This window comes from Besnoitia besnoiti, chromosome II (assembly GCF_002563875.1).
Source record: "Besnoitia besnoiti strain Bb-Ger1 chromosome II, whole genome shotgun sequence".
Classification (NCBI taxonomy): domain Eukaryota; phylum Apicomplexa; class Conoidasida; order Eucoccidiorida; family Sarcocystidae; genus Besnoitia; species Besnoitia besnoiti.
This window is the reverse complement of record NC_042357.1, coordinates 338,538-354,586: the sequence shown is the minus strand read 5'-3', so window position 1 is coordinate 354,586 and position 16,049 is coordinate 338,538. Positions and strand designations below refer to the sequence as shown.

At 52.5% G+C, this 16,049-nt stretch overlaps 1 protein-coding gene across 1 annotated transcript; it reads right to left on the bottom strand.

The window, feature by feature from the left end:
- Positions 1 to 250: 250 nt before the first annotated feature.
- BESB_033800 (uncharacterized protein) lies at positions 251 to 1,384 on the bottom strand (the record flags this gene model as incomplete). Its single annotated transcript, XM_029361966.1, has 1 exon — positions 251 to 1,384. The coding sequence occupies one exon, from the start codon at positions 1,382 to 1,384 to the stop codon at positions 251 to 253; it is 1,134 nt and encodes a 377-aa protein (XP_029220931.1).
- Positions 1,385 to 16,049: the final 14,665 nt, after the last annotated feature.

Sequence of the window (16,049 nt, the reverse complement as noted above, 5' to 3'; positions counted from 1 at the left end):
TCGATACACCTGCTCGAGAAATATCTACCGGAGCCTGCATCGACGGGCGCGTGTCCGCTTGCCGAACTGGAAAGACACGGCCGTTTTCCCTAGCAATTTCGCCAGCAAGTATTCGACCGCTCCCCCATCCAGAGAACGACTATAGAGGACGCGAATTTTGAAGAGAGTGTTGAGACAGACTATGGGTTCGTCTCGATCCATGTTTTGAACTCCGAACTGCAAACCGGAAACCCAGCGACGGAGCCTGTCCTTACAGCGAAGAGGACAGCAGGCAGAAGATCACCGGACCAAGTAACCAGAGCTGCCGGGCGGGCAACACGTCCGCCAACGAGGCTGGCCCCTCTGTCCCATTAACCGACACTTTCAGAAGACACTCTTTCTTCTCAGATGCTGCTGTCCTCATGGAAGACGAAGACGAACTGGCGCCTAGTTCAGGCAACACGCACCTGTAGCACAGCGCAGCGTCGTGCACCGGAGCGGTCTCAAGCGCCAGCTCGTAGTAGTCTGTCGCCTCACCTTCTTCCACCTGGGACTTTGGCGGCTTCAGTGTCGCCTTCAAAATGGAAGAAAGCTGAACCTCCTTGGTGCACTGCCCGTCGTTGTTGTCATAAACGTTTGTGATCGATGATGGCCGCAGCACATGACCCTTTTGACATCTGAACTGGAGAGGCTTTTCAGCCGACAGGTTAGCCGTTTCGGTGTCTTTGTTGCATTCAGTGATAACCGCATGGGAGTTCGGTTGGTCTGTATGGGGCGGTCCTTGGCTATCAGACTGGTCTTGACTTTCCGGCACGTGCTCTTGCTGGGTTGACTTGACTTTGATCGTGATTACGCAGTCTATCTCGGTCTGTGCTTGTGGCACTCCACCCACGCCTCCTCCGCCTCCTGCTACTCTTTCCGCAATACGGTCTCTTCCTTCTGAATGCTTGGGTATATCCGTCAGTTTGCATTTGTAGTGCAGATCTTTTTCCGGTCTACTTTTTTCTGGGACAGTGAGCGTAAACGTTTTGGGCGTGTGGTTCCCGTCTCCATCTGCAGGAACCTCAGTTAATCTGGCTCCAGGGCACGCCTGGTTCAGCGACTGTGGTGTGTCGCAGTTGGGGTCGACACAGACATTTTGGCTTGAGCTCGTTGGATAAAGCTTCGCAATCCGTGTTTCGGTGCACTTGAAAGACACAGCTTTTTGATTTGGATGCAGGGTCAAGGTGACCCCAGGGTTGGAGGGTCCGGGTTGGTCATCGCATACTTGAGCGTCAGCAACATCTTGCTTAGGGCCATCTGAGGCTGGTTGCCCGAATGAGGAATGACATCCCAAAATGGCAACAGCTACCAAAACAGCGGCAGCAAGGCCAGTGACCTCATTCAAATTCCGGAATCGTCTCATCTCCGCGATGCTGTGTCACTCGATGCGGACTACCAACTGGGCCTTTAGGCGAGTGCACGTGGACTCCCTTTTTGCATTCCCGGAGATTTCTGTCAGGCACTCGCATTACCTATCAAGGCACCGCCTGCAAAATGGATGAGATGGTAACTTGCAATCATGCACAAGCCAAAATAATACATACACTGAGGCGAGCATGCATTGCTACAGCAAGCCCCTCTCCGAAACAAGAGGGGCGCTCTTTCTCGCTCGGGTTGAGCCAGACCAGGTAGGGGTGGGGTCGAATGGGACACTTTTGGGAGTGGCTTAGAGCAGTGCTTACACAACTTGACAGGTCAGACACTGAGAAAGAGATTCACTTTTTGGCGATTTATTTCCTCAGAAGCTAATAATAGAAACTTTCATGGTGCTCTGCCTCGTCGTGGGTCCGGCGCCACCTTCGAGCTATACTGTGTCGTGACAGGTCGGTCGGGACCGGTATGCGAGCCGCAAAAAACTTGACTTGTAAGTTGTCTGCCACGCGCCTGGTATGACCACAGTTGCCGATAACGGCAAAAATTCAGGTGCTGATATAGCTTCGAACAGCAAAAAGGTATCAACCCCACCGTGAGAGCGCTGAACCCACGCCCAGGGTATTTCCTCGCTTCGGGTTATGTATTCTTTGAGGAGGCTTATCTCGCGTTACTCTTCGTATAGGGGCAGATGGTATGCTTTGAACAGTAAAACTGCACTTCGTTCTCGTAACCACCGTTGCATGCATGCGTACATCGTGTGGCTCCTGCTCATACGGGATAGGCCTACTACATGGTTTTCTATTTCGCTCGAGGGTCGATCTTTTACCTCTTCACGAATGTGCACGTGATTCGGTTGTTGAAGGCGAGGGCACTATAATACTGTAGGATTCATACAGGTAGCCCAGAAGTGGCAGCAATGATATATAGTGCGTCAAGCCGCAATATTTACTTAATATTACTCACAAGCACTTGCTGTAGGGAACGAGACCTGTCAGAATCGGTGGACGGACGACACCACAAATGTAGTTTCGGATCCGCAGACGCCCCAGAGCGAGAGCCTCGTCGAATGCTGGTTGCGAAGGGTAACCACAAAGGAGAGAATATTCACAAGGAACCAGGCAAACCCGATCTCGAACATGCAAGCGCTACATTGGTTTACTACAGCCTTCCTGTCACTTCCCTCACCATTGACTCTGATATAAGTAGGCTTCTTTAGAGGAGATCCAGACCGCCGCAAAAATTGATCTGCCCCCCGAGTAGGGTAAATTCTTTCGCTTCGGCGTAAATCACAAGCAAGCCTTGTCTCTACTGTTCTTGCCCCTCTGCAGTTCCGTCCATAAATCCTAGCTGCCTAAGCGATGTGTTGAATTGCTTCATGGCCGGCCTGATTCTCTTGTCACAACTTTGAAATGTTCAAGGAAAAGAAACAGTTGCGCGCTTCCCCACCCACACCAAATCTTTTGCCGTTAGGAGACGTCCTGGTAGTGTACCTTGTTCTCCTTGGCAACACTAATACGCTGCCCACTGGGGTCCATATGTGAACTGTCATTGAGCCTCTGTCGTAATGCATTCTGCATTGACGCTGAGCAGTACGTACCGTATAGGCATCTGTTGATACAGGCGTGTTAAGCGATAGGCGTGATGTTTAGTTCCAGCTCATAGACATATTCTTCAGCCGAAATGGTTGACATATTGTGCGGGAATGACAGAGTGCTTGCAGAGGGGACAGCCACAGCCGGACTTGGCACTGAGACGGTGCAGATGGTGCCCGCTGCATCGCACCATACAATGTGTTGTTCCTCTATGATTTCACAGCACGCAAAGATTTATCGCACATGTGTAAGATACAGCGTGCGTCTTTAGACAGCTCTCGAGGAGCATCTATACGAGTCTAGTTGCTACCCAGCACTGGCACCCGAGAGGGGCCACCAACTTCGCACCGCGACGAATCCATCTGCAGACAATGGACTGCAAAGTTGAGTGAAGGTCAGAAAAGTGTTCCCTAGATGCAGGATGCTCAGCGTTCGAGTTGTGAAGCCGGGAACTGCCTAGTACCTCAGCATCGCCTACAGGACGCCGACTGCGGTGAACGAGGCCGCCTGGTGAAATTCAAAGCAAACCGGCTTCAGCGCTACACAGTCCTGCATTAAGCGGCTTGTCACACGCTCGTAATAAGAATCGGAGTTTGTGCCAGTCGTCCTGCAAGCCCCGAGAAGGTGCATGATGAAAGTGTCTCGCTGCAACTCAGGCGCTGTGGACTAACACATCGCCACCGAAAATGCATCCATTTTGCACTGCTGGTTGGCCGCAGCAGAAATCCATTACATTGTTTTTCCGTTTTGCTGACCCCGCCGCGATTTGCACTGAGAGGCACTCTCCCTCTTTTTGGTACTTCGCCTCTCTGCTCTAAAACAAGAGACAGCGCTAACGCTGCGAAACCTTTGATTCTGTCGTACTGCTGACTGCCTGTAGTGCCTCTGCACCCTGACCTACCACCCACTTGCGTTTCTCTAGTGAAATCACAACGTGCGCGAGCGCCTCGGGACAGTTAGTACCGTCTATCTTGTTGCTACTTCCGTATCCAGGGTCTGGTCGCGCACGCCGTCACAACGGTTTCTCTACAATAATACGCCATGGCACCACATAGAGGTGACTTCCCTCTACAGTTCATCGACGAATAATACCCCTAACGAAAAAAACTCCACGTGCGCTACCGAGTAACCTTCCGGGCCCAACCGCGTTGCTGTATGAGGCAGACGCAGGGACAAAAATGCCGGCATGTCCGTTCACATTCACAAATTGCCAAATGCAAGCAAGACGCACGGCAGGAGACCCACGCACTGTGGGAGACGAAGCACTCCCGAGGTGTCCTGGTTCCCTCCAGGAGAAGCTCCATTCGCCGGTGGCGCTGGAGTGTTACCTGAGCTGCCATTTCCACCAGAAGGAAAAGTCTCTGTCGACTGGTCGTTGGGGTCTGCGTTTGCGTTCACCGATATCTTTACTTTGCACTGCTGTGCGGCGCCGGCCTTTGCGGGGACATTCGAGACGGCCTGGGGGAGGTTGCAAATATAGCAAAACTGGCAATTCTTGGAGCCTGGCGAGGTCACTGTCACTGTGTACGTCGTCGGCGTGTCATTTTTTTTCACAAGCTGTGCACCCTCGCAAGCAGCCGTAAGCGTTTGATGATTATGGCAATCTCCTGCGTAGCAATTTGTTTCTGGGTGTTCTGGTAGAAGCCGCACGTCGTTCTGCTTTCCACAGTTGAACGACACCTGATTTTTTTCGGTGGTAATGTTCAACGCAAGCTCTTTTTCTGTCCCGGAGCTTCCCGTCGGATCACAGTCCGGGACTGCCTCACTCCCGTTCACAACTGCCCCATTCTGCCCCTTTCCGTTCCCATTCCCCTCGGACGCTGCAGGAACAGAAAACCTTAGAAGTACCGCCACCAGGAGGCAGATCCAGAACCACTGGACAGGGAGCCGTCCCTCTTTCATTTTCGGTGACTCACCGTGACAGGCCGACACTGTACGGTCGAAAACACGGGGACAATCACGCCGTGAACGAGGACAAGGTGGTCCGGAGCTCGCTCGCTGGAACGAAGCGAAACCGAAGTCCAAGCGGGAAACCCGCCACAAAAAATAAAAGAGGGCGTCGCTTATACTGGCAAAATAAAGGCTGTGACGGTACTTCGCGGTACTTGTCTGTCCCGCTAGCTCAAAATTTCTGAACATCAAGGAGTGCTTTTGTCGTTGCCAGTGCCCTGGTGCGCCCCTCGTCCCCCACGGCAAGGCAGCTAACCCACTACAGGAACTCTTCACGCAGCCACGCACCAGGGTATGCGAATTTGCCAAGTTAAAAACTATGCAAGCAGATTGCTAAGCACATTAGTGTCAAACCTTCATGCGTTGCCGCTACATGTACGGCTCCCGCGAGCCATGACCCAACCCCCGTGCTCGTCTTCGACGGCCAGTTGCGACGGTGGCGGCTCTGAGGAAGTGGCAACTCTGCCGCACCGAGGCAATCTGCAGATCGGAGATGGCGGGCGTGCTAGCTCAAGAAACGGTATTCGCGCGGAACTGCACTCAATAGAGAGGACTTGTGCATTGAACCAGAGAAATTAATTGTGAGTTCTGTGTTACCTCCTCGCACAATGTGTTGTCATCCAGCGTTCAACTCGCCAGCCTAGCATGACGGGATCTCAGTTGTCTACACCACTTCTACACTATTGAATGAAACAACAGTACCGCTCAAACCATTTAGTTGCTTGGAGCATCCTTATTTTGCAGGCTGCTTCAAGAAGAACCTTCTACTATAGTAGAGCCCCTTGCTCCCACTTTCTGTTCTTCCCCTTGTGAATCGCACCGGAGCCCGTTTTCTCAGTGGTCGGCGGTGTGCCGTTCTGTGGTTTCCTGATTTTTCGGTGTACGCTCCCTCGGATGCTGTACAGGAATTAGTGGACGTTTCATTCGTACGAATGATTCTTGCGACAAGAGGTTACAAGGCGACAAGCGATGACACCAAGTGCGGCTAGCGTTACTGTGTCTCGGATGACTTCGTTAGTTGTTACTCTTCAGGCTATATCGAAACTGTTGATGGATTTTTTCTATCATCCTGGTTACGGATTGGGTGCGGTGTAAGTTGTGTGCGCCTTACAGGGGATTTTCAATAAAGACAAGATGTTACAGTAACGCTGCATGTACTGACTCCATACATACAGTAAGTAGTCTTCTATTCTCATGTGGTACTGACGGCTGAGGGATTTATAATACATTGTTGAGCTGTTACAGGTAAGTGTATACGGTTCTGGAATGTAGTCGCAGAGGCTGAGCTCATAGCCATGGATGCGGGGACTCACATGACAACGACGGCAAGCTAAAATTTCCCGTTCGGCCGGTGCCGACTCACAGCTTGCGTGAAGAGAATACAGAATTCAGTGTGACGTGCGTTAATCTATACAATGCGGCACAACAAGAATCTACATTTTTTTGGGGGGGGGGGAGGGGTGATTGCTGTCAACGCATCCTGCAATGCAGCAGCCACGCGGTTCTGTTTTTAGATTCTTCGGCATCAGTATGCATTCCGCATTTTGAGGCATAAACCGAACTGTAGTGCGACTTGCGCAGGTTAACAATTCACGCCTCCCAGATCGACACTGCACGTGAACGCATAACGTGTTTCCTGGTTCCACGCATTTGGGATACCATGGTGGCGCGCTCTGTGTGTCTGGAGCCTCTTGCATACAATACGTTATCACTGGCTCTCCAGTGCTGGACGAATGCAGTACGGCGGGTGTTCTCGTTCTGCATGGAAAACTCATATCTATATCTGATGAATATGCCGTGACGCATACCTCTTGGTGCAACAGATCGCCATTGAGTGACGCACCTATTTGCTTCGGCGTTCACTGCAACAGGACACGTGCATCCATCAACTATTGTGAACTACCTCTGTCACCATATTGACAATGTCCGGACCGTTAGGCACCCCCCGGTTGCAGCGCTCTCGCTGCGCACGCCGTCCAGCCGCTGTTGTTTGCCCCTGTTAGGTGCCTCGCCTACGGCCTCTTGACACATGGCTGCCCTGTGTGTTTCCATTGAACTCTGGGGCTCGCTATGTACTGGGTCTTGTAGAATCCATGTACATTCGCGAGCTCTCTCGCAGGTTCGATTACGCTCGCGCAAAACTGTTCGTGAACAGACGGGCCGCCGATACTGTACGATATTGGAGACTCCGCTAAACATGCCGCCTGCTCTAGGTCACGACAGCCCCACTCTATTCACTCCCTGGCCCTACGCAACATATACGTTCTCCGTTTACAATCTGCCGCACGGGGGAGACAGCCCCATGAAGAACAGGGGACGCCGAGTTAATCGCCGCCGCTATATCCCGCACATGCCGCCGCCCTGAGGGATCTGGCTCATATACAGGCATAGCAAACAGCAACACGGCACCCTGCAGAAGGCGAGATCTTTCAAAGAGTTGCAGTGCTCCGTAAATGTCGTGTTCATTACCGCCCGGCGACGTATAACGCGCTGGCGCTGCCGTACTGCCAGAGCTCGAGTCTCCCATCGGCTGGAGGACTCTGATCCCCCGGAGGCTCAGGTAATGCTGCCGTGCCCGAAGATATCTTGACGGTGCACTGAATCCCCAGGCCGGTCTGGGCGTGTGCGTCCAAGGTTGCCTGGGGAATCTTGCACATGTAATACAGTTCGCAATTCTCGGGTGGTGGGGAAGGGAATGAAACGGTATAGATGTTTGGTTTGCCCCCTGTTTCCTGGAGCTGAGGTTTTGCACTGTCACACGCATTAGCAAGCGTTTTGTGTCCTTGGCAGTCTGAGGCGTAGCAATTTTGAGTCGGCGTCGTGGGCTGAAGCTGCACACCCGGTGCTTTGCCACTTGCACGGCGACGCATTCTGGCCGGCACTGCTGTTCAGCACAACACTTATAATCCCTTCTTTATTTGAACTTGGACCACAGGACGGCGGTGCCTTGCCCGAGCCTGGCGCCTCTCCATTTCTTTCCCTTTGGTCCCCACAGCCATAAGAAGGTGCAGAATCAGACTAGCTTAGGGTACGCGCCACGATGATAATGCCCGTACACAGTGCACAAGGAGCCGGCCGCGTCCCATCTTCTCCGACGCACACTGACAGGTGGCAAATGCACGCCCTGATCACAGCGCGCACCGACGATGTGTACGACGACCTCACGGTTGTATGGCGCTCAAGGGCGTCGAGAGAAACGCAGCAGTAGGAAGCGAAGAACCGGCAAAGAAAAGTATGCAGACGTCGACAACACAGTACAGTTACAGGCTGTCTCAGCACCACAATATATATCCACAATATATATTGTCCGCTCATGTCTGCCTAGATGGTGGAATCAAAATACCACCTCCGTTTTTACCGGTACTCTGCTGAACCGCGTGTTCACCGCTGCAGAAAATGCGCATGACGTCAACTACCCCTACAAGAAATTGCTCCCCCGCTACCCAGCAGCTTTGACACGTCTGTCAATTTGGCATTGGCTGAGACCCAGTGAACCTCACAGAACTAGCATTCCCGAGATTCCGTTCTGGTACGCGTTAGATTCCTACCGCCAGGCGCCTTTTGGCGGCCTCAGCAGTCACTGGCGATAGTGCGGATGCTGCTGAGAAAATTCCATCCCTGTCCGGCTGCTGCCGCTACGCCCTGCCACTTCTCCAGGACGCCAGCCATGTTTCACCAATGCCGACAGATGTACCGGCTGCTAGTCAGTGAATACATTTGGTATTACTAGATACGAGAGTTTATCTTTTTGGTTTGACTTCCCTCTACACGTCGTGACATACTCTGCTGTCCTGTGCACCGCTCCCTGGACTACCGTGGCTCAATCGCCCACTTGTTCCACTCTTCACACACGTCACATAGTCTAGACACACGTGCAGAGTCAATGACGTACCCACCTGCCCATTCCTGTTGCTGAAACTCCCAGATATTTCATTCCGCATTTTGTTTTTTACTGAGAGGTAGCACTCAAATTGCGGCCTTACCGCACCGTCACGCAATCACGTCCGGCCTTCTGCCGTCACTTTCTGATGGACTGTCCTGTTGGCTATCATGTTCCCACATGCCTGCCTTCTGCCTTCAGGGTTGATTTTATTGGTGTAGTGTGCAGAGTTTTGTCCACAGTACTACCTTTCCCCTTCTTCTGCGATTGCAGTGGCATGCGAACCCAGAGTGCTCGTCCCTTATGTGGAGGCGGCATGCAGAGAGGTGAGGTCCTCTGATATGAAGGTACGGATACCGCTCGTTTGCAACTGCGTTTTCCACCGCTTTTGTTATATCCGGCTAACCAAAGGAACGCCGATGGTTCTCGGGTGTTGTCACTCCTTCGGGAGACTGGCCGCAGCCGTGTCCACCTGATCTCCTTCCATGCATACATAGCCATAATTCGTAGCAGTCAAGACACATCTGCTAAGTATGCGAACGAGTTGAATGAAACGCGCCATACGCAGAGCGGAGATCACGATGGTTCACGTCTCCGCTCTGTGCGGGCCATTACGCGAATCTACACGTGACACCGAAAATCAGACTCCCTACAATAGAAAATGACGAAAACCGTTGCGGCTGCGGACATCACGAAATTCTTCTGTGCTTTGATGGAAATCTCGACAACGCATGCTTTCTTTTTGTCAGGTGTATCCCTTATTCCCTCTCCCCTTCCTGCAAGCGTGCACACGTAGTGCACGTCCTGATCCGTGGCAGGCTTTGCTGCGAGGCTCAAGGTGTAAATGGTTGTTTTGTCGACCTGAGACGCGTCTAGTCACGCGCCTTGCCCCAGAGTTGAGCAGGACTTTCTCTCGAGGTGGGAGGAATCCTGGCAAAATTCCTGATCCTTGGTTCTGGGCCCAAGTGTGACGTCGTCACTCGATCCGCAGTTGAACTTGATGGCGGCCTGATCTTCGGGACGAATGAGCTGAATCTGTTTTTTCTCATTGTTGTTGGGGTCACACATGTCTGTGGGTGGCGAGCAGGGGTTACCAACATCTTCGACAGGTTGATCTTCAGACTCATCTGCTGGTGGAAGAACCTGAGCTTCAGGATCTTTCTCTCCCCGCGCAACATCGAGTACGATCGTGCACTTCTTGGTAGTCTTTTCCGTGTCAGGCGTTTCGTTTGTTCGCAAGTTTGGCTCAACCGCTTCTCTGGTGGCATCTTCCCTCGAAAGGCAAACGATTATTAGCAGATCCTGTGTGCGTCTTCTTTTCGAAAGAAGCATCTCATACATTGTTGGGGTAGCGTCGCCTTTGGGCAAGGCATTCATAGTGGCGCCAGCACATGCGCTCGTAAGTGGTTTTGTATGTGGACTCGAAGTATCCACGGTGGAGTAGAACTTCTGGGAGCTTACCGCTGGTACCAGCTTCGTCTTACTCTCTTTTCCATAGCTGACGGCAATCCTATCCGTAGAAACGGGTACCTTTCACATCTCTTCGGTTTTAGCAGTGGTCGCGCTAGGGTCGCAAATATTTGATGTGGCGGGTTTCTGCCGCAGAAGAGGAGGTGTCGCGACAGTACTGTGGAATGATCTTGAATTACGAATAAAAAAGGATGAAAGGACGGCAGCACTGGGCCGGATGTGAAGCGACGTCTCCGCCATTCTGGAAGGGCTGGGACAGCGGAACTGAATCTCTACAACGAAGCTAATAGCCGTGCTACATAACCACAACTTAGCCCCGGTGGAATAATCAATGTGCCTCGTTGATGAACTGGGCACGTTCGGCTGTCGGCGTGAGAACGTTCAGAAGTGAACTAACCATTGTGCGACAATAACGCAGCGTCGCGTATTGTGTGACCAGATATTTGTGTGCATAGAACAGTTTTTCGGTGACCCAGTGAAGCTGAGCATGTTGGTGGTGAGTGGAGCCCAGGTCATTCGCATGCGCGCTTGCATGTCTACCGTTCTCGTCGCTGAGAGAAGCCAGTAACCAGAGGATACATTGTACAAAACGAAGTCAACAGCCTATACAAGGCCAATGAGAGTGATCTGCGACAACACACTTGGCTGCTGTAAGCCGTTGTGCATTTGCCCTAAGCAAGCTCTGCTTTCTCTGCTGATCCCTGGCGCCCGGCAACGTCGGAGACCCGGATCAGCGCAGGTGTCTTGTAGATTTGGCTTCTTCTTCATTGCACATGCCGTTTAGGAGTGTCCGCGTCCGATAGCCAGCAGCTCCGATACGGACTAGAAAAAGTACACATTCGCCTTGGTTTGCTGCGCACTGCCGCGCTGCAGTCTCCTTTCGCGCAGGCGAGCGTCACACACACACACACACACACACACACGGAGCCCTGCCGGGGGCTCGAAAGTGTGCAGGGTTATATCGCAGCTTTCACGACTGTAAACTGTTGCTTCTACGTTCTCAAGGCGGTCAGCGTATCAGCTGCTTCTTCGCATGCGGTTTCTGCAATATATACGACGTTAGCCGCATCACGGGATCTCTTCTACGTCTGACTCCCTCGTACTTACTTTCGCTGACTTCGTTAGAGGGCTTTGTGTTTCATTCACCGTCCGCTCTCTGCCTGGACTGCCAAACTATCCCTCTACACTCAACGTGTTCGGTGTGTTAGCGAGCTAGATTTGTTGACTGCCTCCGCATGCCCATTCCCATCAAGGCTTTGTGAGTGTTTTCAGAAGGACGTCTGGAGGAATGGTGCTTTGAACCGCAAGCCGGTCACGATTGAGTCCGTACAGCAATGGCTCGACGGTGATACAGCCGACAACGCTGCCGCACCCAGGGTGTGCCCATTCTGTGAAACAGTGAGGCTGGGCTGTTTCCTGGCGCCGCCGACCCCTTGTCTTATGCTGCGAGGCTGAAGGCAGTCTCCCTCTTTGTCAGATGCTACGCATGGCCACCGCAGCGGAGTGTTATCTACGCATCTCATTTGCACTCGCAGGACGTACGTTGTGTCCGACCCTTCAGTTAGTTGTCGACTTGCAGAAATTGGTCGATGCACAAGGAGCAGCTGGGCAGGCGCTATATCAAGGTGCGCATGAAGCAACATCAGACAGAATACTCCTTTGCGTAAGATGCGGATGAGGCCGAGCCCGATGTGCCCTTGACCGAAACCTTGAGCAGGCACTGGCTCTCTTCAGCCACCTCCTTCCTGTACGCAGGCTAAGCGGACTTTGACAATGCAAATCATTGCCAACTGGGGGAGAGACTGCTTTACCCTAATGACAATAGGCGTGTAACCGGAGCATTGCTGTGGTGTTTGCAGCTCGAGATTGAGCATCCACGTGAAGCTGTTTGTGAAACATTCTTCTCTCGAAACCATTATGTTGACGTGGCTTGGTGCTTTCAACATTGTACAACCGTTTTACCCTAATTGGCGGCATCATTCGTGCAGTCAACGTAGTGACGGTTGCCGTCGCGTGGTCAGCTAATGGTCAAGAGGCAAGTTCTCCATTAGCGAAAGACATGAAAGGCCGATATACACGCCTTTAACACGGAGTGTCAAGTGCCACCCGTGGTCTGCTGAGGAGTCGCCGCGGTAGTGGTGACAGGTCAGTTTCTTTTAGCCCTTAAACTACGGCAACCATCGGCAACTGTGTCTGTTTCAAAATCCCGTACAGGATTGGACCACGGAATAATTAAGCAACACTGCCCCCTCGGCCCCCTTCAAAGGCAGTAGGAGATGTAGTTAACCATCAAAAGCACTCCAAAAACATACAGAGAAACCGCAATCTTCTCGCTGCCGCCTGCAACGAAAGACTGGGAGATGCTTGGGCGCTACCATCCGTCTCACATCCGGACCCGGAAAAAAAAAACCAGCTGACCTCCCTCTCGTATCACTTGTTCATAGCATAAGTCGTCCCACTGACGTTTCTTTTCTGGTCGAGCCAAGTCCCCTATAGGCATCCTGCTCTGTTGGATTTCACTTTTTGCATCAACCTACCGCGCGGCCCTGCTGCACACTTTCACGATGTATTCCTACGGAGTCGTCATTTTCGTCTTTCCCTGTCCTTGCCAACTTTCGGTGAATGTTGAGCTTTGTCTGCGTAGGTCCCCGGTGATAGTTAGACATCTGGCCTCTCCCGATTTCCCTGTATTTTCATGTGACTTAGATTCTCTACATTCACAGGCACCTCTCAAACTGTCCCAGGATATTGGGGAATTAATGCACCTTCATTCCTGCGATTCAGACTTCCGGGGGGATGGTCCGCAGACATTCCGCTTTGCTAGCCCGCAGCACGAGCCCTCCTTTATTTGTGTCCCTCAGTGCTCTTTCTCCGGAGAGAGAGGTAAAGGCCACATACACACACACAACCCGAAACCCATCCTCTTTCTACGATGACATCGAGAGCGTGCCGGAGGCTATTCACCACGTGATTCGGTGTTGTCTGATGCTGGCGCCAGCACGAGAGGGAACGATCACACCGGCATGTGGATAAGACACAGCATCACACCTGCCAGAAGGCTTGAGCCTCCTAGCGTCCGGGACATCGATGACGAATCTTGTTGGTCCCCACCGGCTGCAGTCCCGCCGCCTGGAGAGTCTTGTGGCGCCGGAGTACCGGGGGTCTGATTGCTGGGTCCTGGAGAAGCACCAGAACCAGGTTGTCCACTCGTGGGCTTCGTAGTGGAAGATGATGTAACGACAGAGATTTTTACATTGCAGGTTTTTCCAGCAGCCTCCTTCTTCCCAAAACCTGAGGGTGGGATGCTGCAGGTGTAGCAGACCTGGCACTCTTTGGTGGCGGGCGGAGTGATGGAGAAGGTGTACACTGTCATCGCCTCGCCTGCTGATTCCGTTAGTTGTGCCCCATCGGTGCACACGTCGGCCAGCGTTTGTGCAGAGCTTTGCGAGCAGTCGGCCTGTAAACACTGTGTTGCATGATTCACTGGAAGAAGCACTGCTTTATTTTTCTCCGGGCCACAGTTGAACACGACCTGTTTCTGCCCAGGTGTGATTTCCAGCTGCAGTCCCTTCTCCGCAGTTGATACCACAGAGGGATCACAACTCTGCCCCTGTGCGCCAGAGTTACCAATCGAAGCAGCTTGAGCCAGAGGAATATACTGTAGTGCTACACCAAGAAGCAGAACCGGCCAAGCCGCCGGAAAAAGGAACTGCCAGCATCCCATTCTCGCTGAACGTGGTGACTAAAGCTCGCCAGGATCAAACTAAACAAAAACTTTGAAGCGAATATTTGTATCCCGACACAACGGAAACTCTGTCGGCCTCAGAAGACAGGCTCAACAAAGCGGGAGCGCATGGAAAACCTGAGGAGCAACCCTAAAGGTCGATACTGCGATGATCCGTGTCAATGTAGCCTTTGTCGTAAAAAGCCTGCGTCAGCTCCGCCGTTGGGTGACCTCAGGCTTGTTGCGCTCATGCGCTACGCACGATAGAGCGCCCGCGGGCGAACACCTGGACTATAGTGCAACGACAGACGATTCGCCAGATATGAAAAAGAAGCGCGAAATGCGGTGCCCGAGGAATCTGTCTGGTTGTATGCTCCTGCCTCATCTCGTTTCTAGTCTGGTCCTCTGTTATCCTCCGCAAGCTCGTTGCGCCGTTGCGTGTCCCCTGCGTCCAGTGCGGTCAATCTTGTGCACACGCACGAACACTCTGATGCCAGCGCTGAATGGTCGCCATCTGGAGTGGCTCGCGTGAATCCGTCGAGACGAATGCTACAGAACCGTCACCTAGCGAATGTGTGACTGTCGTAAGGAGTCTCGCTGTTCTGCGTGTCCCCGTTTTCCGCCCAGGTATCAATGCCGTTTGACGCCACTCAATGTCTTATCTACTGGCCGTGTCTGCGTGTGTGTACTGGTGTGCAACCTGCGTGCTTGCGGGCGGTGAGACATCAAGCGCGTTCCTACTGGGGGGACTCTATGTATTGACACTGGTACTTTTGCTTTTGCCTCGATTCGACGTTTTGCCGTTTATACCCTCAGGAATCGCTTTGAGAGACTCCTTGCGAAACCTCTTGGGCATCCAGCTGCTAGCCGGGCTCAACCCTGCTCCTACTGATTACGACCCGATACATATGGTGCCAGATTAAGTTTTAATCAGTAGCGTTATTATCTGCTGCTGTTTCCAAGTGGAGTTCTTCCACGGTGTTCTATGGTAATGCGCTTAATTCCTACCACAGGATCAACAGTATGTTCAACCCCTCTTAGGGTTGTTCTTTTTTTTCGATGTGGATTTCCTTTTACAAATATTGGGTTGTCCGGTCTATCAACCCCATTATTGGGGCTGTCTGTTTTTGCACGTTGTCTGTCCGTCTTCTCAGTCGCGCTGCGCCAGGGACTGTGTGATTGACAGCCCTTCCGCCGTTGTGTTTGTCCATTTGCTTCTAGGCACACCCGGACATGGTTGCTGCTATCAATGCAAGAACTCTCAAGCTGCCACCATATGTCAGAGGTGACGGCACATCACGCTCTTCGTGGGCAGCCGGCGACCTTTGCAAATACGTGCGTAGATCACCATTCTCCTGAAGTTTCCACACTCAGTGAGCGGCTGCCGCTTCCCCCATCGTGCTGACATTCCTCTCGGCTTTTAATTGTGCCGACACCTGTTAATTTGTATTTCATCCCCGAATGTGGCTCCGCAATCGCAGAATGGTGGCATGCAAGGGATCAAAACTACTACTGGTACGACATCTGCTCGTCCAGTGTATACATTGTTCCCTTTTGATGGCGGACCACCCTGATTGTGTGTGCGGTAGCTGCTCTGCCCCGGTGTGCAGAGCAGCTACCAGCAAATGAAAACCGACAGGTGGATGATCCATCAACTCAAGAAGCGAGGTTACGTTCTCACAGATGTTGCCGTCCTCAAAATAAATTCCGCGCACCTGGAACTCCCGCAGAAAGAATGCCGGCAGCAAACAACGGTGCCTGCCTGTTCACCGCAGCCGCCCCCTAACCCTAAACCCTAAACCCAGGTTGGAGCGCTGGTGGCCTGGACAGTGATCTTGACCGAGCATGTCGTTTCCTCGGCGCTTGCCTGAGCTCGAAACGATGCGGCCAGTGCACCGTTTAGTGTACGCGTGCACAAGCAGTACACGTCCTGATCCTTCGCCGGTTCTAAAGCGACGTTCGGAGTGTAAACTGACATGCCTGCGTATGTTGTTCCGCGTAGCGCCGCGCCCTCACTTAAAGTGAAGAGAGATTCGTT